Source organism: Colletotrichum scovillei, assembly GCF_011075155.1.
Source record: "Colletotrichum scovillei strain TJNH1 chromosome Unknown Contig00006, whole genome shotgun sequence".
Classification (NCBI taxonomy): domain Eukaryota; kingdom Fungi; phylum Ascomycota; class Sordariomycetes; order Glomerellales; family Glomerellaceae; genus Colletotrichum; species Colletotrichum scovillei.
The window spans coordinates 5216847-5239190 of NW_023336264.1; the positions used below are offsets into that span (position 1 = coordinate 5216847).

At 51.8% G+C, this 22344-nt stretch overlaps 9 protein-coding genes across 9 annotated transcripts; 6 read left to right on the forward strand and 3 right to left on the reverse strand.

Annotated features, from left to right (window-relative positions):
- Positions 1–484: 484 nt before the first annotated feature.
- Positions 485–1956, reverse strand: HER10_EVM0003865 (GDSL-like Lipase/Acylhydrolase). Its single transcript, XM_035473528.1, has 2 exons — positions 1027–1956; positions 485–960 (listed from the first exon to the last, which is right to left on the reverse strand). The coding sequence occupies exons 1-2, from the start codon at positions 1519–1521 to the stop codon at positions 502–504; spliced, it is 954 nt and encodes a 317-aa protein (XP_035332439.1). The 5' UTR covers positions 1522–1956; the 3' UTR covers positions 485–501.
- Positions 1957–2736: 780 nt separating this feature from the next.
- HER10_EVM0010589 (tRNA intron endonuclease) lies at positions 2737–5771 on the reverse strand. The gene has a single exon (XM_035483124.1). It carries the CDS (start codon positions 5295–5297, stop codon positions 3024–3026), a length of 2274 nt encoding a protein of 757 aa, XP_035333268.1. The 5' UTR covers positions 5298–5771; the 3' UTR covers positions 2737–3023.
- A 239-nt stretch (positions 5772–6010) lies between these two features.
- HER10_EVM0007319 (ceramide glucosyltransferase) lies at positions 6011–9856 on the forward strand. Its single transcript, XM_035476878.1, has 2 exons — positions 6011–6469; positions 6517–9856. Exons 1-2 carry the CDS (start codon positions 6372–6374, stop codon positions 8021–8023), a joined length of 1605 nt encoding a protein of 534 aa, XP_035332859.1. The 5' UTR covers positions 6011–6371; the 3' UTR covers positions 8024–9856.
- HER10_EVM0004392 (tannase and feruloyl esterase) lies at positions 8347–9945 on the reverse strand (the record flags this gene model as incomplete). The annotated part of the gene is made up of 1 exon (XM_035474040.1): positions 8347–9945. One exon carries the CDS (start codon positions 9943–9945, stop codon positions 8347–8349), a length of 1599 nt encoding a protein of 532 aa, XP_035332497.1.
- Positions 9946–13553: 3608 nt separating this feature from the next.
- HER10_EVM0007771 (uncharacterized protein) lies at positions 13554–13985 on the forward strand (the record flags this gene model as incomplete). Its single annotated transcript, XM_035477316.1, has 1 exon — positions 13554–13985. One exon carries the CDS (start codon positions 13554–13556, stop codon positions 13983–13985), a length of 432 nt encoding a protein of 143 aa, XP_035332924.1.
- A 124-nt stretch (positions 13986–14109) lies between these two features.
- On the forward strand, positions 14110–15390 carry HER10_EVM0003653 (uncharacterized protein; the record flags this gene model as incomplete). The annotated part of the gene is made up of 3 exons (XM_035473319.1): positions 14110–14392; positions 14448–14584; positions 14703–15390. The coding sequence occupies exons 1-3, from the start codon at positions 14171–14173 to the stop codon at positions 15388–15390; spliced, it is 1047 nt and encodes a 348-aa protein (XP_035332410.1). The 5' UTR covers positions 14110–14170.
- A 788-nt stretch (positions 15391–16178) lies between these two features.
- Positions 16179–17393, forward strand: HER10_EVM0005908 (NUDIX domain-containing protein; the record flags this gene model as incomplete). Its single annotated transcript, XM_035475510.1, has 2 exons — positions 16179–16368; positions 16441–17393. 2 exons carry the CDS (start codon positions 16179–16181, stop codon positions 17391–17393), a joined length of 1143 nt encoding a protein of 380 aa, XP_035332697.1.
- Positions 17394–18077: 684 nt separating this feature from the next.
- HER10_EVM0001554 (uncharacterized protein) lies at positions 18078–18563 on the forward strand (the record flags this gene model as incomplete). Its single annotated transcript, XM_035471298.1, has 2 exons — positions 18078–18341; positions 18411–18563. 2 exons carry the CDS (start codon positions 18078–18080, stop codon positions 18561–18563), a joined length of 417 nt encoding a protein of 138 aa, XP_035332176.1.
- Positions 18564–20550: 1987 nt separating this feature from the next.
- HER10_EVM0011558 (major facilitator superfamily transporter) lies at positions 20551–22311 on the forward strand (the record flags this gene model as incomplete). Its single annotated transcript, XM_035480986.1, has 7 exons — positions 20551–20681; positions 20748–21019; positions 21056–21250; positions 21302–21830; positions 21919–21955; positions 22010–22079; positions 22139–22311. 7 exons carry the CDS (start codon positions 20551–20553, stop codon positions 22309–22311), a joined length of 1407 nt encoding a protein of 468 aa, XP_035333394.1.
- Positions 22312–22344: the final 33 nt, after the last annotated feature.

Here is a 22344-nt window from a genome sequence, read left to right on the forward strand (position 1 = left end):
TTGAGGCTGACAGAGATTTCCCGACTAAACTTGCGACGCGAAATTCGATCGTGTTGACCCAAGACTTTTTGGGTTTCTCGAAATAGGCATCGTCACTTGTCATAATCGTCCTCGTAAGATAATCTTATTCTGCTCTCTAGTTCTTCAAAGGTTGGAGAAGGAAAGTTCAGCTCTTTCCAACTCACATTCAGTGGAAGATCATATTAGGGAGTTGGCTTGACTTGTGGACTGTCACATTCGGCCCCTGCACTGGATCCATAGGACTGATTTTCCAGACTGGAAGGAAAGTGACGAGTAAGAATGAGGGCCCCTAGACACCCATCAAAGCATGTGTAATATTCTGCCCGCGACAAAGTTCAAATCTCACATTTTAGCAAAGTTTACACCACAGCAATCATTGACAACGAAGCAAGGTTAGGAAGCAATTTGAATAGATATTATCAACATCCAGCTGAATACGAAAAAAATACGATAGGATAGGCGTCTCCCAAGTAAACCCCCTTAAACAGTGGAGCTGTTAATCGCCTTCCAAATCTCATCGCTCAAAGTCTTGTTGGGCGTGAACCACTGCTCGAGCCCCTTGTTCTTCTGCAGCACCAGGTCCGCCACCAGCCTGCCGAACACGACGCTGCCCTCGGCGTTGAGGTGCGTGTTGTCGCTCTCGACAAGGTTGTACGAGTGCGCCTTTGTCTCGCCGATGGCCTGGACGTACTTGCGGCTGTTGAGGTTGAGGTCAATGTAGGTGGTCTTAGTCTCCGTCGCCGCGGCGATGGTGCGCTCGCGCTCGTTGGAGAGGTTGTTGGTCACGACGCCCGCCGAGTTGAAGCTGCGGCGCGTGAGAGGGGTGACGAGGATGGGCGTCGCGCCGAGGGCCTTGATCTCCTTGGCGAGGTTGCCGAGGTTCGTTTGGTACTGGTCGAGGGAGATGTTCTTCTCGGGCTTTTGGTCGTTGTGGCCGAACTATTTGATCGCCGTGTTAGCAGGTCTCAGAAGGTGACGGTAAGGATGAGGCAGTGTAAGACTCACCTGAATCGTCACATAGACATCAAAGTTGGCCGTGTTGGACTTGACTGCGTCCTTGACGGTGGCCCAGTGTCCCTGGCTGACATAGTCGACCGTGGTACGTCCGTTGCGGCCGTAGTTTGTGCCGAACGCAGGCTTCTTCAGGAAGCTGAGGAAGCCGTTGCCCCAACCGCCACCACCGGTAGACTGCACCGCGGTGGTCGAGTCACCGGCGAGGAAGAAGGCGGGAGGCTTCGCGGCTCTCTTGTCTGCCGGCGGGGCAGCCGAGACAAAGGCCGGGAGGAAGGCCGCGGCGGAGAGGAGGGCTTGAGGCTTCATCGTGGAGTCTTCTGTGGTGGTTGTCTGATTCAGCTCTTCTTTAGGAGGTGCTGCTGCTTGCTGGGTGCTGCGTGGTAATGACTGTGAAGCTGAAGACGAAGCTGGAGAAGTAGGAGCAACACCAGACACAGAGGTCCTTCGTCGCACCGGACGCCCATCCTCTTCATATACGAGAACCATCTCGGGTCCCCCTTTACCCTTTACGAGTATACCGACAGCTTCGTTTACCACCTAAACCTTGCCACGCCGTCCCCCGTCGAACGCCGGTGCAGCCAAGGAAAAGCTCTCGAACCCTTGATGCAACCCCAAGCAGACAGCCGCACCTCCCAGGGTCAGGAACCCAGCTTCTTGCTCCCCTCGCTTGGTAGAACGAACCCGAATCTCCAAAGTCCTGCAGGGTAAATTAGATCGAGCAACAAAAGCTTAGGGTATTACACCGTAGAATCCGGCGAGAGGCAAAAAGGAAACGGCCTGTACCTACTTTACTCCACACCCCTGGCAGGTCTGGGATGATGCTGGGATACTTGGCTGTCCCCCACTCGCGATGGTGTAGTCGCCGTAGCTTGGGAATTTTCTTCCGTCAATGGGATGAAGACAAAGTTTAGTAGATTACCCCTCTTGCCTTTTCCCCCCCCTGGCCCCCCCGACTCCCCCAAAAGCTTAGCCACGTTCGGAACTGGTGGAGGAATGCAACGATTCTCCGAGACAAATTAGCTCTTTGAGCAGACTAAAAGCTCCCGTGGCTCCTTAGCTTTCCCGTCGTCTCATCTTTTTTTCCTTCTCTTGTGCTGGGGTTGGGATTGGCAGGAAATTGAATTGAGCAGAGATGCTACTCACGTCATCTGCTGCAGGTATTGAACACCACACCACTCCATTTCCTGTCGCCGGCATTAGCTTCACCTACCCTCCTGCACGCCGGGCGAGCGGACGGCATCTAGCCCAGTTAGATCTCTAGAAGGATTCAGATAGATCGCGGGGTGTTCGGGGCGAGGTCGGGGAAAACACCACCATTCCCAATCCATCTGCGCGGTGTGGGGTTGGCTCGGTCCCTGGAATAAAATTGACCGTCGCAGTTCGTCCGAATAGGACACGAGGACCCGAGTCTTGGCCGCTTGGTGCCATTGTGCAAAGCTTGTGTGGTCACGGTGCGGTGTCAACTTGTGAAGGGGGCCTCTGTGATGAAGGGGAGGAAAGAATTGGCTTGGGTATGCTTGGTAAAGTCTTGGACAACCCGAGAACAGACGTTGACTCCGGGGCCGGGGAGCGGCGAGAGCACCCCCGGTTAACCCGCGGGAGGCCGAGGACGTGACTCGTGGGGAAAAGGAGAAAACTGCAAACGCCAGGTAAATCTGCACACTAGTGAACCGAGACGATTGTGAATTGACAGGATAGATTGCCTCATCATCATCTTACATTCATGGTGGGGTATTCTATGGTAGCAAGAAAGGCAATGGCATGCTGTCGCCGAATATGCCGTAGTCCGAGTCTTCCGTTTTATTCATACAATGTGTTCAATGCTTATGCCAGCATAGACACTCCCCAATACTCGTATAAACCATGGATCCCCATGCATGGTCAGCACCGCCAGACCATGCCCAAGACCAGGCTTGTATCATTCGCCTCCAAACTTTTCCATGCCCTTTCCAACGCCCGCCCGGATCGTGAAAATGAAATGCGAGAAATCATCTGTTTCGGTTGCTTGACCACCGCTTAACCATAACTTCGCGAATCTTGTACAACTTAAAGACCTCGGCCGGTCCCTTCTTCATCGCCTCTTCTAGTTGGGGAGGCGGCGGAATGTCGACGTAGACCAGGACCAAGCTCTTTTGGACGTGAGAGAGGACACGGACGACCCCGTGAAGCCAGTGCCAGGTCTTGCGCGGGATCTTGCGGTCACTGTCCTTCCACCATTGGTGGGAATAGGATGGCAGGAGGATAGCGCCGAATTCTGCGTGATCAAACACAGGTCCTTTGGCGTACAGCATCCAGTCGACACCGAACTTGATACCTGCTCTGGGAACCCATCCCAAGGACCGGAAGTGATGATACACGGCGTAATTCACCAAGAAGCCATCGTCCGGCTGGAGCTCCTCTGTAGGGCGACGGGGGAAGTAGGAATATTGTCTAAAGAGATCGAACAGCTCGGGAGTTGGGATCGGAGCCTTGTTGACAGGGTCGACAACTCGTAGAGCGCCCATGCCGAAAGCCAGGAAGAAAGCTTCCTCGGATGTGAGCTGGAGATGTTCCTTGTTCACGACCTCGACTGGCTCCGCAGGGACATCGTCTAGCTTCTCACTTTTCTTGACATCATCCGATGCAGTTGCACCGTCGGCATTTGCCTCCAAGACGCTAGGGCCCAATGGCGTGCCATTGACAGGCGGTGTCGCTTTTCCGTTGGTTCCGTTGAAGAGAGCGAGGCTAGGGCTAGGCGGATCGGACAGCTGATATGTGGCCGACTCGACCTTGGGCGAGAAACGAACGCTCTTGCGGCGTTTGGCCGACTTTGGTGTCGATGGAATCTCGCTAGAGCTGACAGCAGATTTTGCCACCCCATTCAACCCGTTTTGATGAAGCAACTTGTCGCCATTGGTATTCGTTATCAAGTCATTGATCAGGTGACCGTTCACGCCCACATCTTCGTGAATCGTCGAGAGCTTAGGTGTTTCGGAGGGAGTAGTGTCGGCAAGGGGGCTCTCGTTAATGTTCGTCACCGTGACGTGGTCGCCATTCATCGTCCCATTGGTGACAGGCTCGGCGTTGGGAAGAGATAGAAGCTCCAAGGGTCCAACCGGCGACGCAATCCCTGATATAGTTGAGATGCCGTTGACGAGAGGTTCCTTGGCTTGGAGCTCGAAGGAATCCAAGCCAACTTCCTGTAATGTCGTAGGCTCGTGGAGGGCATTGACTTGCCGAGCACCACCATTCAACCTATCAATCTCATCTGAGTTTGCTGTCGCAGACAGAATATGCGAGTTGGGAAGGCACAGCAGTTGCAATGGGCCAACGGGAGCATTCCATGCGATAGGAAGTGGTGTAAAGGGCACTTCATCCACCGGCAGAGCCTTTTCGGATTCGTCGACAGCCTCAGAATCTTGGACCGAATGAAGGAAGTCACTGGGCTTGACAATCTTGGCCGGCTCGATAGCTGTAGATGGCCCTTGAAAGGTCGAGGGTTCGGCAGATATTTGGCCGATGGCCTCGGGCTCGGCGACAGGCGCCACTGTTATCGTATCGACGCCGTTTGCTTGGAGGTGGTTGGACTTGGCGGCAAGCGCTGATTTAAGGGGAACAAGTGGCTCAGGCAGGGTATCCGCGTCTGTCGAGGCTTCTCGCTCAGGATCATCATTGTTCGTTGCATCAAGAATGGCGTCAGCCTCGGTGGCCAGGGTAGCAGAGCTGACTACGCCATCTCCTGACACCTGAGTCGCCAACTGGGCTTCCTGGATTCGTAATTGTCTGATGGCTTCTTGCTCTGTCTTGGCTCTCTCCCACTTCATCTGCCTTCGCTCTTCACGTCTGTTGGCTGTTACCAGCTCGCTGACCTGGCCTGGCACCAGTCCTCGCCTGACATGCTCGCGCTTCAACCAGTTGGGCTCACTTCGACTCAAGTTGCCCTTGCCGTAGAACCCTTGTTCCCACAGCGCGCGCATGGACTTTTCGTCGATGATGTTGACAGATTTGGATTCTGGGGACCAGATACCCTCGTGCACAATGGACGGTTCAGCAGGCGGTGGGAACAAGGCTTGTTTCGTCCATGCGAAAAGGACATGGAAAAGAGAAATTGGATTATTCGGATAAAAGCTAGGAAGCGGAAATGTCCGTATGGGAGCAGGCAACTCGTAAATCTTGTGCAACGGGGGGCCTCGCGGCCGCGACGTCGTCGGAGACTTCGAGGAGCTCTGGGCAGGCATCGTAGCCTGCGCCGGCTGTGAAGCCGTAATTTTAGTTTGCGACATTGTATGCTAGCAAATCATGTCTGTCTTTGGGGCACTGGTTAGCTTATTGTCCAAGGCTCAGTGCTCGAAGAACAGCAAGAAATGTGTCCAAAATTTGCATCAGATACCGTTGTAGTCTATATTGTTTCGCGGCACAGAGGTTCAATGAAGACGCACTCTTCGCACAATGGGTAATAGGTGTCATCATAGCAAACATCGAGGTGGAAGAGCAGCGAAGCCAGCTCTTTTCAACCGCGCGAAAGAGTCATCGCGCGACCGAATAAGTGTTGGCCAGCCGCGGCAACCACCTCAGGACCAAGGGAAGAGGAGATTGAGAGAGCTATGTAGTAACTTACTTGATTGAGGAATTTTCCACCCGTCCAGCCGACAGATCACCCGTCAATTGGGCCATGCAAGCCGAAAATCACCTCACTTTTTCGAGGCAGCTCGATCCTGTTCGGCAGACGTGTGTGGATGGTGAAGGAAGGAAACGGTGTTGCTCGCAGAAAATTTCAGCGTAGAAAAAGGTCTCCGCCGTATCCATCGCTCGCTTCCGTCAAAGCCCCCGCCGTCTGACTCTTTCAAGGTTCGTTTGCACCCACTAGTCCGTGCCCAGGCCCGGCTCTCACCTCCGGCCGGAATAACTCGGGTGGGGACAGCCAATAGATACATGATGAATCTTACCTAATCCTGCCAGGCTCGAGCCTCAGGCCTCACCGAAGCTCCCGCCACAGCTACTACTCCCGAGTCCCAAGGTACAATATGTGGCTGGTGCTCACAATTTCAAGCTTCGAGCTTGGTGGGGCGCGTCGAAATCCCATGCCACGCGACTCCCAGTCTCCGGTCCTACCGACTTTTGTAAGGTTATCGGCCCCGTCTCCGCTGCGCTTACGGCCAATTTCCAATTTCCTCGCTTCTGGGTAGGATTCGGGAGTCTGACATTTGCCATGTTGTCGGCGATTTCGTGACGAATTTTCTTTTCCTTTTTGCCGCCGCGGTTTCCTCCCTCTCATGGTGCTCGGGCGCACCAGCTATCCTTAATCCCAAAACCTCCTTTCCGCGCATCGCGCAGCGCAAAACCGCCTCGATCCCATAATGGCAGATTGGTCATCCGTGGCGCAAGCTATTGCGATTGTTTGCGCTGGATGGAGCACATTTGTCTATGCAGTGCAATCCATTGGTATCGTCAGAATGTGAGTGTAGTTCTAAATGATGCGGACCATCCACTGACCCTCTTCAGCTTCCTCTCGTACTCATCTCGCCTGCGACCCGCCGTCTCCCCCTCTCTGAGCAAAGAAGATGTACCGCACATCACCATCATCCGTCCTGTCAAGGGTCTCGAGCATGGCCTCTATGAATGCATAGCGTCCTCTTTCAGACAAGACTACCCGCGCGACAAGCTGACGATCCACCTCTGCGTGGCCGAGAAGAGCGATCCGGCATACCCCGTCTTAGTGAAGCTAGTACAGGATTTCCCAGGTTTTGACGCTCGAGTCTTGGTTGAGGAGGAAGATCCGCTTCTGCATGGCACTGACGGCCACATCGACAACCTAGGCCCCAACCCAAAGATCAGAAACATCAGTCGCGCATATCGAGAAGCCAAAGGAGACATCATCTGGGTCATGGACTGCAACATCTGGGTTGCCAAGGGCGTCGCTGGTCGGATGGTTGACAAGCTGTTGGGATACGGGCCGGGCGGTAAACAAGTCAAGCCGTACAAGTTTGTACACCTTCTGCCAATCGTCGTCGATACGGTGTCTCGAAAGGACTTTTCAGCTGAGACGCAAACGCTCCTATCTTCGACTTCCGACTCTAGCTCCTCGCAACACATCACCGGCAAAGGCCAAAGCATTTCGTTCCTCGAGTATGCGAAGACCCAAGGCGGAGGCCGACTCGACGAGATGTTCATGGCCACAAGTCATGCCAAATTTTACAGCGCGATCAACACCGTTGGCGTCGCCCCTTGTGCCGTTGGCAAGAGCAACATGTTTCGCAAATCGCACCTGGACACCGTAACGGACCCAGCCCAAAACCCGATCTTATCCAACAAGAACTTACCCAAGGGCATCAACTACTTCTCCGAGTACATCTGCGAGGATCACCTGATTGGCGATCTATTGTGGAAGTCGAGTCTGCCTGGCATGAAGAACCACGGACTCGTTATGGGCGACCTTGCAGTTCAACCAATGGCCGGCATGTCTGTACATGCATACTTTGCCCGTCGCGCTCGATGGCTTCGTGCGCGAAAGTGGACTGTTCTCGCCGCCACTTTGGTCGAGCCTGGTGTTGAGAGTCTGACCTGCTGCGGCTACTTTGCTTTCGCTGTTACCACTCTCCCCTGGTTCCACAACACCTTTGGAACATCGCAGACTTGGGGTGCCTTTGGCCTCTACTGGACGGCTTTCACAACTATCTGGATGGCGTGCGATTGGTTCACATACAACCGCCTTCATGCTGGGTACACTGTTGAAGTGGACAAGAACACGCCAAAGTTTGCTAGGGGCACTGCGACACCTGGTGGAGCACCTCCAAGGTCCTTCTTGGAATGGCTGCCCGCGTGGCTCGGAAGAGAGTTTTTGGCTCTTCCAATTTGGGTCTGGGCTGTTTTTTGCGGCTCTACGGTGAACTGGAGAGGCCGGACCTTCAACGTTCGGTCGGACATGAGCGTTGTCGAAGTCGGCTCCCAGTCATTAGCCCCTTCTCAGGAGGCTAGCCAAAGGTCTAGAAGTAAGGACCGTTTGGATTAACGTCGGAATGATTATACACCTAGTACTAATAATTATGAATATTCATGACTGCACTTCTTGCTTACAGACCGTGTCGAATTTGAACTCATCTGAAAGAATTTGCATCCTATTGAAGTGTCACAGGGTATCACCGCGTCATTTGCTTCCCGAAGTTATCGAGTTCGCTTTCTACGATAGAAAAGCTCTAGGGAGTTGCAAGAACATCATGTACGTAGGTAATATTTTAGTTGTCCGCACAAAAATACGGAACTGCCACCTTGTAAATACATGTATCGACAAGCTGACTTGCTAAATCAGTTCCTGTCACCACGAGAACCTCTTGGTTAGATCGGCACACACTCCCAGTTGTTCTCGTCCTTGTAGTCCCCAGTTCCCTTGAAGACATTACGTGTCGGCCAGCGGCAGTGGCGACGCTTGTAGTCGACGCCGGCACTTACAGTGTTGTTCACGAAAGCGGTACCGGTAACAGTCTCAGGAGCAATACCCTCCTCGACCCAGCGAACCATGGCCATGAGGACGTTCTCCTCGGGGTCAAGGCTCGCCGTGTTCCTGGCCTGGTTACCGATGAACGCGGCTCCGGTGCCACCGCTGCAGTGCGCAAGGCCGGAAATGCGGAACAGACGGTAAAACTCATCCAGCTCGGCCGGGGCCAGACCCATCGTCTGAGAAACGTGCTCGTAGTACCTGGGCGAGTTGTCGCTGGAGATCGTACCGTCGATGAGGCCGTGGTAGTGAAGCAGCTTTCCGCCGCGGTTCTGGAAGGGGGACAGGTCGCCGTCCCAGGTCTCGACGTTGAAGAGGTTCAGGCTGGATGAGCGCACGTAGTCCTCGGGGGTGATCGTGGCCGGGTCCCAGGTCGAATCGTTGAGGATCGCGTACTTGAACCAGTCAGAGGCGCCAAAGGGCTGCCCGTTGAAGTAGGTTTGCGGTGCGCCGCTGAGCTCGGCGCCGGGCTGCATGCGCGGGTAGACGAGGTCGCCGGAGGCGTCGATCAGGGGCGCGTAGATGCCGCGGAGGGTCTCAACCTGCTTCTGGGTGAGGCAGGAGTCTGTCTGGTTGCTGTTGACGCCGCAGAGGAGGCTTTCGGGCTTGTAGTCGCAGAGGTCGGGGGACTCGAGGAAGCCGTCCTTGACGCCGTCCAGCTCGTCGCACTGGGCCAGGATATCATCGTGGATGGTCGGCCACATGGTCATGGGGATGAAGGTGTCAGCGCCCTGCTGGCCGGTGAGGGGAAGGAAGTGGCAACTCCAGGAAGTAAGGTTGTTGAAGGAAAATGCCGGGGCTCCGGCGACGATGCCGTCAAAGTTCTCGGGGAAAGCCTGAGCCTGCTTGAAGCCCTGACGGCCTCCAGTAGAACAGCCGAGATAGTAGCTCTTGGTATGGGGCTTGTTGTAGAACGACTTGGTGACGTCCTTGCCGACAACGACACCAGTCGTCAGGGCACGATACACGAAGTCCTCGATTACATCCTCGTTGTTCAGGAACGGGAGTCCGGTCTGACCATCGTGACCGTTGTTAGTGGCCACGGAAGCGAAGCCAAGGGAGGAGGCATAATCAAGATCCTCGTACTGAACGCAACCACCGAGGCCGCCGTTGCCGGTGCTGAGGAAGCGGCCGGTCCAGTTCTCGGGCAGCCAAGCTTCGAACTTGAGACCAGAGCGAGGCGAGGTAGCGATGCGCGCGGTGACACGGCAGATGTTGGCCGTGACATTCTGAGAGGGACGGCCACAAGTGGGATCCGCGTTCGGGAACTGCAGGGTGGTTCCTGCTGGGACGTACTCGGAGGCGGTGGAGTTGGCTCCGTTGATACGCAGAGAAGTTGCAAAAGAGGCGCACTGTTGCTCAAAGGTCGTGTTACCCTTGGCCAGGGCAACGGCTTGAACACTTGGCGCCAGGGCGCCAAGAAGCATAAGCGGTAACATAATGAGAGACAAGCTTTTGTGAATGAAAGACTGAGTGAGTGTAAAGAATGTTGGGTGGTCCAAAAAAGAAGATCATGTGAAGGATGCGAAGCGGCGTTCCTTTTGTACGCCTCAAGACACTACTATTCTATAAGTTGAGTAAGGACGCGTAATTCAGACTTGAACGATTCATGCCCTCTCCAGAATACTTCCTAAATCTGGGTCATAGCTAGGGCAGCGGGAACACCGACATGTAGACGACTGAACAGTCTGTCGATATCGATGCTATTCAAGGATCCTACAATTTAGGTCAAAAAGCCGAGTAAAGTACTGTACCTCATGCAGTCCCGTTCTGCACCCCGCATCAAACAGTCTAATTAATGGCACCCAACGCATATGAGTGGTGAATAGAAACGCGCTTGGGTGCAACAGCCGGACCTAATTCGGGCCCAAAGGGCCCAGACCTTGCCTGTATCTACCTAGGTATTTCACAAAGTCGCATGCTCCTGCCCCTTTGACAAGCTGCTGGTAGACTAAAGTTCAAGCTTTAGACTACAACCGTAGGTACTGGGCAATACCATCATCTGATCTTCGTTCGGTGTAGCGTCGACCTGCCTTTCGTGGAGAGGGAGGCGGTACTTTCAACGAAACACACAGCCTCCAACTCTTGTCTATAGCATGGGGACCCCCCTTGACTACGCTCTACCATCATCATTGCCCCTGAGGTGGCGCCAACTGCTCGGTGGAACAGCCCTGGCAATTTACTGGACAGCCCACTTCTTGCTATCAAGTATCCATCACATCATTGCGCGACGACGACAACGACGACACCGCAGTAGTTCACGTAAGCATACCGGGTAGGACGTTTTCTGCTATAGGGCTACCGGGATAGGCAGTCAGATCTTCAGAGATCTTCAGTACCCCGGGGCCAATATGCTTCCGTCTCGGAACGCGGCACAGCGGACTCGATTACCGCCTCGTTGTGCAACGGTGGACAGGACGGTGGGCCCGGTCGAACTACCATGCGAGTCTCGCAGCTGGATACTTTAGGCTGAGAGTCATTTTGCTACAAGGCAGTTTCCTACGAGCTAGTCCCCTCCGTACCCGAAGTTTACTTCGTTCAAAATTCTGGCGTTAGGAATTTCAACTCGAAGGCATGAATCGTGCAAACGAGAAAAAAGACGGCACTTTCTTTAAGCTTAAGCCGTTTTACATAATGACAAATGACCTGTCACATTGTCTTGCCACCTGAAGAGGGCTGTCATGTAAACCGGGCGGATTAGTCAACTGTCCGAAAGTCCTTGAGGGAATGGCGAGATTACAGGAGAGCGATTACGTCGTCTCTCGAAGATCGCAAAAGAGTAGAGCCGGAGTTTACCAGCATAGTGGAGATAGATGCAGATGGCTGACACCTTAAACGAACCCTAGCCGGATGCTAAACTGTAAATAGGTGTGTACCCACCCCCGCGATGGCATGCTTAACCTTGACAGACAAGGACCTCGTCGGAGCTCTTCCGCGTACAGTTGTAAGGGGCGGGCAAATCTTTACCCACATACTCTTTGGCCAGTCGACACATAATGCCAGTACTCGCTGTTCTCATACCTAGAGCAGTGGGGTTTCCGGCTTGTATCTCCTTTCTATGTCCTCAAACTGATGCCGCAAAACACCACAACATGCTCTACCATAAGTTTTGTACATACCATCCCAAATATAAGCTAAGCCCAGAACTCACGCTTCAGCTTTTGTGTTGTATTCTTTTCTATTTCTCTCGTATGCCATTCAACGACCAATTCCTGCACAGCGTCTCCATTATTTGGCGGCCATTGTGAAGTGTATCAAATACATAGATGGGCTGATATCCGTGCCCGAAATGTTGCACAGCCTCAAGAAACTTCAAGAGACAAGACCGAGTTTAGAATCACCGCCGATGGCCAAGAAAGCTGTGTCTACAGTATTCCTTGCAACAGGTGTTAGTCTAGTTGACAACAGGCCACAGCAGATATCTCCCTGAGAGGAAAAATCCTACTTCGTGATTTCTCTTCGATGGCCATGTAACCTTACAAGCCTCAATGTCATCATATGAACGAGGAGCAGCTTTGAGCACAGATGAAGAAGTATGATCTCTTCACCCTCTAAGATGTGCTAGTCACAGTACATAAAAATCTTATCAATGCCGAGACTGTAGGTCGGAGACTCTGTCCGTCTGCAAAGGGTCTGATGTGGGCTGGCAAGCCTGACATGTGTCATGCCCCGGAGACGCGACGCTTTTGGGGACGATCTACACGGATCCAACTTGCCAATTCTGATTTCGCCGATCCTTGGCAGGGGAGACCATCTGTCCTTTCGCGCGCGGCTGTGTGCAAAGGGCCGGCCAAATCTCTGCACATGGCTGACTCCTGTAAAGACTGCGTTCTAGCCATTCTCTGGTCTCTACGATCGAACGCCTTACACCTCTACTGAGTTTGATGGGGAAGTAGATCCATCTGCTTTTGCCTTTGCAGCATCGGTCTCAGATAACAATGTGCTGATCTCATGGGCTGAACTTCCATGTCCTGTAAAGAGAGTTCGGCGGTCTGTAGCAATTATCTGCTTGAATCTACGAAAGTACTCTCAACTGTCTTTTGAGATCCTAAGGTACCGGGTCCAATCGAATTTACATGCCCTGAGAAGACTATTCTTCTATCCTCGAAGTTCTGTGTTCGAGTTTGTTCGGTCGATGTTGACTTCCATGCATGTGTTCTTCTTGCACTTAGTCAAATCAATACAATGCGTGATTCGAGAAGGAAGGAGAGTAGTATCTATTGATCTGTACTACCTTATGTGCCTGGCCCGGATATACTTTCCCCGAGTCTAAATGCAATGAAATCATTTTGTCCTACCAGACTTTTTGCATCTTCGTCGTCTTGTGCGCTATTACTATCTTGCTGGTCTCACTGCCAATTGGTCTTCCAAGAACTGATGTAAGCCCCGGTATTTCAATAAAAGTTGAAAACTCCATGCACACTTGTGAAGCAGGTCTAACCGAAAACGCCGAGTGTTTCCTGACTACTTACACTTCGGAACAGGTTTTACGACAAATGCTTTGACAGAACCAGGCTTGCGTCATCATGTTACACATCCAATGCTGCAGGCCCTATTAGGACTATCACTAAAGCTAGGAAAGCGACCAACATGCATCACAATAACCCTGGTCCACGGAACAGTCTGGCTAGATACGTATTCACAGTCTTACAAGGCAAGTGAAAAGCCCAATATTGCTCTGTACTGCCACGAAGTTGGAATTGCCTCTTCCGGCTCTAGTTCTGACAGTACAATCGACTGTCCCTTGCAGGCTTGCAACCAGCCCCAAGATCATGCTGGAAAGACACGGTTTTCGTGAGGCCTTATCCGATCCGCAGAAGGAGCGAGCCAAGAGCTGCAAGTATCCACCGAGTGTCTCGCATCGCCAGTCACCGGCGTCCGCGGAACGTCCCCTCTTCTGCGCGGGTAGCTCTCCCGCCCTCAGGAGGCACACGTATTACGAAATGACCCCGGGCCGCCAATATATACGGGCGACTCCTATCAATACCTCCAATAACCTAAAACGTACAAGTCTTTCCCCTCAATTTCCCGCTTCCCAGTCAGATCGATGGCGCCATCACCAGAGCCGCGCCCCTCTACTGGTGCGTCAGAGAGCCCTGACGACAATAGCGCCGGCAGCGGCAGCACCAGGCGATTTTGCTGGGAATGCCAGCGCCGGGGTTTGGTCTGCGATTCGAAACGTCCCGTATGCTCCAGGTGTAAGCTAAGCGGCATAGTGTGCCCTGGGTATGAGAACGTGAAGCCTTTGACCTGGGTGGCCCCTAATCAGGTCACGACGCGGACATGGAGGGGCGGACGAAAACCGAAAACTGACAGGATAGACATCGCCAAGAAGGGTTCGAAGGGTAGCGGCAAGAAAAAGGCGGTACCGAAAATTCCAGAAGAAGAAGTTCGCCGGGTACAGCTCATCCATGTATTCCCCGGACAAGAGCTCCGGACGGAAACATGCGACATTGCTGAGGCCTCGGTTTACTGTTAGTCAGACTTCCAAACAGTGCTCCTGAACCGTTTTATCCCGATGGATCTACCTGAGCATGCCGAAAGATATGGGCTGACAAACACCTCGGTACTTTATCCATAGGGAACGAACAGGTTTACCCATACTTCTACGAGAACCAGCTCACTAAGAGCCCGTGGGTTGTACCAATTTCCCACATCCACGGTATGAAAGCATACCGACGACATGGCCTAGTCACTATGGCAATCGAGCACCGGATGTCACGCCTTTCGCCTGCAAGGAATGACGCTTACGCAATTGAGGTCAGGGCTAGGGCCTATCAACATCGTCTTACAGCGATCCAGGCTTTAAATAAGGAGATCGAAAACGAGAGTACGCGATGCTCTGACGCAACTCTGGCTGGCGTAATCGTCTTCCTTTTCGGTGATGTAAGAGAGAAAATGTTGTCACACCCATGCGCAACCTGACACTGACGGCATGTAGCTTATGGGGAGTGCAACAGAGCCTAACTGGCGTGTCCACTTGAATGGGTTTGCTGCGTTGATTGCTATGCGTGGTGGTTGGGATGTGTTCTGTCAAAAGTCGCCGCATCTCAAGTCCCTCGTGTTATTCTGTAAAGTGTGAGTGTCTCTTGTGCAATATGGCTTTAAGGCCACAGGGTTTAGGAGAGACTAGCCTTGCTTCGGCGTGGTAATCACGGCATACGTCACCTGCTACTAACTCCAGCCCGTCGTCTAGCATCGAGAATCTCGCCAATACAACTAGCCCCGCCCACGACCAAGTGTCGCCAGTCGCAAACTTCAAGATACGGAATGTAGTGAGGGACGTATTCTCGATTGGATATTATCCCCAGCTTCCATGTCCAGTCGACTTACTCATCGACATCATTCACATCAACCGCCTTCGCTTCCAAGCAACGTGCATTCAACCTGGAGGACCTCTCACCTCGATCAGGATTGAAGCAGAGCGTCTCCTAGATAAGATTCTAGACTATTCGCCCGAAGTCTGGTCTAGTAGCACGGAGCCTTTAGCAGATGGACACCTCTTAATGGCCAAGACCTATCGGTCAGCCGTGGCACTGTTTGGTGTTTCCTCTCTTCAAAGTGTGAAGGTCATTCCTTTCTCGAAGGATTGGATGACGGTCAAGGAAACACATCGTGACAGGCTGTTCTCTTTTCTCAGAGCCTCGCTTGCCTCTCCAGCATTGAAGATCTGCACCACATGGCCAATGATTGTAGCCGGGTTCGAGGCGAAGAGTGGGAACCTGCCCATGCGGAGCTTCGTTCTGGGGCGTATGAAGGAAGACAGTCAGAGGATGGGAATCTATCTCCCAGTCGCAGCTAAAGAGGTCCTAGAGAGATTTTATGCCTCTGCAGGAAACACCTGGGACGATTGTTTCGACAGTCCTCATGCGTTGTTCACGTAGGATGAAGGCAATAAGTAAGCCAACCAAACATGCATAAATCATGAGTCCTTAGCAAAAGGTCAAGTGATGGTTCTGGGTTGCTGTGACCAAAGTTGATGAAGTCGTGAAAGGCTTCACCAGAAACGCGCCCGAGTCATACTTTTTCGGCACCTCGGAAGCAGTGCAAACTCTACTCTGGCTTCAGGTGGTAGTTGGGAAGTTGGGAGCAGCGCATCTTAAGGCAGAATCAGACATTTAGCGGCTCTTTAATACCCGGGGGAGCCGCACCAGGAGTGGAGCGTAGTTGAATTAATCGCTAAAACCCAAATTGGCGGCTATATCCGAACCGGAGACTATTTCAGCAAACTTACTCAGAGCGCCCAGTCAGCGAATAGCACGAACGGCATGCTTGGCGAGGGAAAACAGAGTGAGGCGACCAAGGGACTAAAACATACCTTCATTATGAGGCCCATAGGCAATTTCAACCAAACTTCTCACAGCATGGCGACTGACTTGCTATAACGGAGGCCTGAGAGTTGCCTTTTATTCCTGGGCAAACCCAATTACAGTGATGTCAAAAAACCAAAGTGACGAAGTATGAAAGCACTCAAAGAAGGTTACGCCATAGTGGCCCTAAACCCATTCTTATTGTTTGCTGGTAAATGAGGGCTTAAGCTGACCGAGAACATGCACGGATGTGGTCGGGGAACAATTATATACGAATACTCTTGAGTCCCCGAGCATCATTAGCCTGCATCATCTGAGTGAGACTTCAAAGACTTGCTCTTGGACATTGAACCCAGACCAGCATGCAGTACTCCATGATCAACGTTCAGAAGTTAGCCCTTTGGGGCGCATTCAGCCTGCTTGCTGTCAAGGCGCAAACCGATGGTCTTCTCCCTGGAGATGAAAGCGAAACTGTCTGGAAACCGATGGGAACGGTTGATCCCTGGTATTTACCCGCCGATGTAGTCGACGGTGGCGATAAAGATGGCTCTGGTAAGTCTTGACACCAGCGCACCACCGAGGCCGAACTCCACAGCTGTTTTCTGGAGCTAACCTTTCTTCAAGTCCTCCAAAAGGCCACTGGTAACCGTATCCGTTGTGGTGTTGTTGGCTACGACAAAGAAGACAACATCTGGATGATTCCAGCCAACGGCAACTTCGAACAGGTCGGCTACATCCTCCCTCGTGGTGGATATGATTCACGGTCGGACAAGTCTATCGCAGACTGCGTGCTGCGAGAGTCAAAGGAAGAAGGAGGTCTTATTATCGATATCAACTCGTTGATTCCTCTCGGACTCAGCAACGGCGGAGCAGTATACTGGTACAAGGGCAATGTTACTGAAACAATCGAGCCGACCGAACCCCGGCCTAGACCACCAAAGGGCTTCACAGTCGACGATACGCGCGCGGAGCTGTTGAAGCCTCCGGGAAAGCCGGCAAAGAAGGCAGATATGCGCCAGGCATTCCACAATTCTGCTACAGCAGATGAATCTACCAGATATGAGCTCACCTTCAAGGCAAAGGAGGGCAGCGCAACTGGCGGCTCAGACTACTCCGTGAAGGATCTTGGACGTTGGAAGGCGATCTACACTGATGGCTTTACAAACGGTGAACAAGCTATCGTGAAGGTCCTGTGCGATATTTACGGATACAGAATTGTTGCCAATGAAGCGTGGGCAAGCCAGTTTCCCCTCGGCCTCAGTCTTACCTCGGTCATTACACAGCTTTGGTCAGCCACAACATTGGATATCAACGAGGTTACCTCGATCAAGTTCTCCGAGATCGTCGACCCGGCGACCCAAACCGCGATTAGCAACGCACGCACAGAGCTTGGAGAGAGTACCGGAGGTTTCACTACGACTAATGACCTCGGTGAGACGAAGGGCTGGAACACCTTGATGGCTAGTCCTTACGGAGTGGTGGCTTCAGAAGTGGCCAAGGCGGCTGGCAAGGGAATCGCCGGAATCTCTGTGACGGACGGCCCCCCTTCAGAGATGTTGTTCACACTGGAGCAGTAGTGATAAGCCTCATGATATTAGGCTTCAGGAGTAGCTTAGTGTTCTGCATCGCGAAGACGTGTTGGCCCTATGTTATGGGTGGCACATAGCACACCGTCCAATGCACACATAAAGTAATTAACCATATATTCCCATGACGGCTGCTATCCTCACAAGTAAACCAGTCCTTGGCGCTATCCCACTGAGATGCTTTGATTATATGACTTGCAGAATTCACCGAAAGAAATAGCTTAATCCGTTACAAATTGTGGTGGTGATGTTGGTATAGGTGGAGGTCATGATGAAAAGGGTGATAAGGAGACCTCGGTATCAGATAGTACGGCGAGAAGTTAGGGATGAGTGGGAGATCATGTTGACAATACGCTCATACAATGGATGAATCATCCTGTTAAGGTATCATGGCGTCAAGCTGTCCCAAGGTATTCAGATCTGGGCCTATGGGAGCCAATGGACAGGTAATCCCAACTTGCTTTCCAGTCATCTTGACAGCCTGGATGCCAGGGTAGGTAAGGGGAAATGAGAAAGGAATGGGTACAGAAAACGTCACGCAGTTCTCATTTGTCTAGAAATCATCCGCTTTACGATGGGTGCAACCTTGCAACAGAGGCCGTGGTGGTCAGCTTCAACTATCGGCTCGGGCCCTTGGGATTCCTTAGCCTTGATAGCGCCGGCGTCGAGGGCAACATGGCCGTACACGATTACATTGCAGCGCTCAACTGGGTCAAAGGAAACATCGCTGCCTTTGGAGGAAGTAATGATAAGATGGTGCTTTTTGGACAGAGTGCCGGGGCAGACGACATCTTCGCATTCTCTACGCTACTGCAGGCCAGGGGTCTCGTATCATCCGTTATTCTAGAATCGGGAGGCGAGCAAGACTTGACGCCGTACGAGACAGCCCAACTTGCCGGATCCAGCTTTGCGGCGGCTTTGGGCTGCAGCGAAACAGACGTAAGTGCAGATGACTTTAGCCTTTGAGTCGGGCTTGAACGTTTGACACTCTGGCTGACGAGTTTCTAGCTCCCTTGTATGCAAGGCAAGTCCGTCAAAGAGCTCCAGGACGCGTTCCTGAACACTCATGCTCTTCTTGACAGCCGTCTCAATGGCGCCGAGCTTGGTACGGTTCTGGGAGTCAACTTACCAAATATCACTTTCTTGAGTTCTGTAATCTAGGATGGCGAGTTGTTCACAGAGGAGCCTTTGAAGACTGGCTCAAAGTACCAGTCATTGCAGGCTAAAGTATGTCAATGGCTTGTTTGGTGATAAGGCTCGGTACTCTACTAACAAGTCCACAGGTTACGATGACGCAACCTTATTAGTCCTTCCTATCTTCGAGTGTGTCGAAACACCTGTTACAGAAGCTAATCACACTGATTTCCTCTCTCAGTGGGGGGACGTCGGAGTGCCTATAGGCAAGGCCTATCCGCTTGCAAATACTAACAGCACCGGGTCAACATCTGCAGCCGTAGTTGAGGCCATATCCTACAACATCGCACAGGCTAGCTTTGAGTGTCCGTCTTACAGAACCCTGAGGGCGACGACAAATGCTGGTACGCCTGCTTTTGCATACCGCTTCAGCCATACGCCTTCTTGTCCATGGATTTCGATTGATGACGAATCCTTCCCTACGTCAGAACTGGCACCATTTTTCGATTCTACCCACACCGCGGAGCTTCCATTTGTGTTTGGAAATATGAAGAATCAGCCGTTCGGCAATGGAACTTGTCAGGCTACTTCAGCCGAACGCAAGATCAGCCAGACCATCATTGAGGCCTGGACTGCGATGGCCGCGGAAGGCAACCCTGCGACAATGCAACAAAAGTGGTCGGGATTCAGTGAGGGTTTGCACCAAAGGCTACGAATTGAGAATGGAACATTTGTTACACAACTGGACTTTTCCGAATGCCAGTTTTGAGACCAAGTATGGGCTGAGAAGGGTGGTATAAATTTTACCTCAGTCTAAATGTCAAGTTCTCCGCGCGTGCAGCTTCGGACCATTCTGTTTTATTCCAATTCCCCTGCTTGGGTAAGGTAGTTATACGGGTAGCCGTGTGCTATATAGCCAGAAAATAAATAAAGAGCCATCGAAAAGGGCAATATTGAAGCCTTCTTCAAGTGCCGCCTGGCCAATCATGTAGGATATCTCTTCCCTGGTGGACTAGAAGCCACAATTAGAGATGATCGCGGGCCTCGGTTTGTGGCTTTTGCCAGGCTGCATCATCGGTCCCGGAAGAATAGTCCCCTCAAAGAGTATTTGTATCCTTATGGTCTTCTATGGCATGATGTCGGCTGCAGAGTAAAATATCTTGGTACTTAAATCGATGAGATTCTTGGATATTAGTTCGTCTTCGAAAACGTTGTCGCGCCGGTAGAATTCGGCCGTGCGGTAATGATCTGAAGCGCGTTCAAAGGCATGCTGCGCACCACGTCGATCGTTCTTCGTCAAGCTCGCTTTCGCGGCTTGGACGGCGCGGTCTGCAACCAATTGCCATTCTCTAACCAGATTTCTTCGTCGCCGGAGGGAATGCGAGAGCACACTGAGATGGCTTCGGCTGGCTCTGCCCCACCACAGCGAGTGTAGCTCGCAGCTCGAAGAGCTTCATAGACGAAAGACTTCTTGTCGAGGAAAAAGCGCTTATGAAAAGTTGCCGTTGAGACTAGTAATAAACTATGAGATTTATGTTGCTAGTGACATCGTCCTTATCACTTGATTTCTTCCAATTTCTACGCCTTTGGTCAAGAGTACTTTTATAGCACTTTTCGCAATCCATCAAATCGCTGGTCCAAGGTCTGGTTGGAGTTCCGTTGCATCTCCGTCGCAATTCCCGGTGTTACCTCCATCTCCGTCTCCGCTTTAGTGCCTCCGTTGCCGGCCATTGCGTATGAGAATCGACATCGACCTAGGGTGACATACATGAGGTAGCTTAGTAATTCGATAATGTAACTGGCGGAAATATGCCCGGAGTAACGGAATAATGATCGAGTAGCTGCGAGCTCACATCTTGACAAGATTGCTGCACACTGCCGCGTTGCAACTCAGTAAACCGCGCACTATCACGGTCAAGCCGCTGGGAAGTTTACGGAAGCCGTCGTGAACTCTAGGTACAGTTCCTGCACGAAGTGTTTGGAGGGCCCTGGTTCGTTACCTTGCGCCAAGACTATGACACGCGCCGAAGGGCAATTTCTGGTAGATTGGGATGATGGCGATAACGACCCGCTATGTCCAAGAAGCTACAGTAAGATGAGAAAGTGGTTAATCACCATGGTGGTTTCACAAATGGCGCTCTGCATGTAAGATCTATGGTCACTAGAACCCCTAGGAGTCTGTGTCACCGCTAACACTCCACACCTGCAAAGCACATGTGCGAGTTCTATTTACACTTCAACATACACCAACTTGGAGGCCGAATTTCACAACTCGAGGATCGTCTCGACTCTAGGACTGTCAACTTTTGTCCTCGGTTTGTCGCTAGGGCCGATGCTCTTCAGTCCTCTCAGCGAGTTTTATGGGCGGAGGCCTATCTACTTGATCTCGTCCACTTGCCATTTGCTTTTTCTGATCCCCCAAGCAACAGCAAGAAACATCGCCACATTAGTTGTCCTTCGCTTTTTGGACGGGTTCTCAGGGAGCGCTTTCCAAGCTGTATCCGCTGGAACCGTCCGAGATTTGTTTTCAAACGACGAATTGCAAGCGCCCATGCTGTTATTTTCCATCTGTCCGTTCATTGGACCAAGCCTAGGACCCTTAGTCGGTGGGTTCATCAACTATTATACCGGGTGGCGCTGGACATTCTACGTCCTCATAATGTGGTCTTTTGTCCTAGAGCTGGGAATTGTCTTTCTTGTCCCCGAAACTTATCGTAAGCTTGATGACCCCCCTCCAAGAAGTCGCAACTGACATAGCACATCAGATCCCATTCTCTTAAGGAACAAGGCTCGCAATCTTCGGAAAGAAACCGGGGATGATCGTTGGAAAGCACCTTCGGAGATGCATTCCAAATCTGTGCTCGGTGCAGTTGGGATATCGTTATTGCGGCCCATTCAGCTCCTCGTTTTCGAGCCAATGTGTCTTTCTCTTTGCCTATTCTCGGCTTTGCTACTTGGCATACTATACTTATTCTTTGGAGCGTTCCCTCTTGTTTTTAGAGAGACTTATGGCTTCAATCTCTATCAGATTGGCTGTAGCTTTCTGGGGATCTTGGTTGGTATGCTGCTGGGTATTGCCACCGATCCGGTATGGCATAAAGTCAGGATAAGACTCATGTTGAAGAACAAGGGCCAAGGCGAAAATGGAGATGGCAGCGAGCCTGAGTTCCGACTTCCACCCGCTATGTTCGGTTCCATTCTTGTTCCAATGGGAATTTTCATTTTTGGTTGGTCTATGTATCCTTGGGTGCATTGGATAGTTCCCATCGTTGGGACAGCAATGTTCGGGGCTGGGTAAGTCTTGTTGGGCTTTGAAATATGCATGCAATCGTTTTCGCCCTTTCGACAGTGTTTTGGACTAACACAATGTTCTTCCCAACAGAAACATCCTTCTTTTCACTGGTATCTGGACCTTTCTGGTGCGTAGCCCAGAAGAATTACCAAGACTGTAGAAAGTCATTAACAGAGAACAGGTTGAAGCATATCCCAGATATGCTGCCAGTGCGCTAGCTGCCAATTCCTTTGTCCGTTGCTTGGCGGCTGGTAAGTGTCCCTAGACGAGTTGCGAGTCTTGGTGCATAATCGAACTGATCCCTTCATAGCTGCATTCCCGCTGTTTGGAAATCAGATGTACGTGAGGCTCGGGTTTCAATGGGCCTCGTCACTTCTGGGCTTCTTGGCCATTGGAATGATGGTTTTTCCTTACCTATTCTTCAGATATGGAAAGCTTATTCGGGGCAAGAGTAAGTTTGCCGATGCGTCGACCTCTCTGTAAAATCTCTGTGGGGAGTTATCAAGCATTTTCACA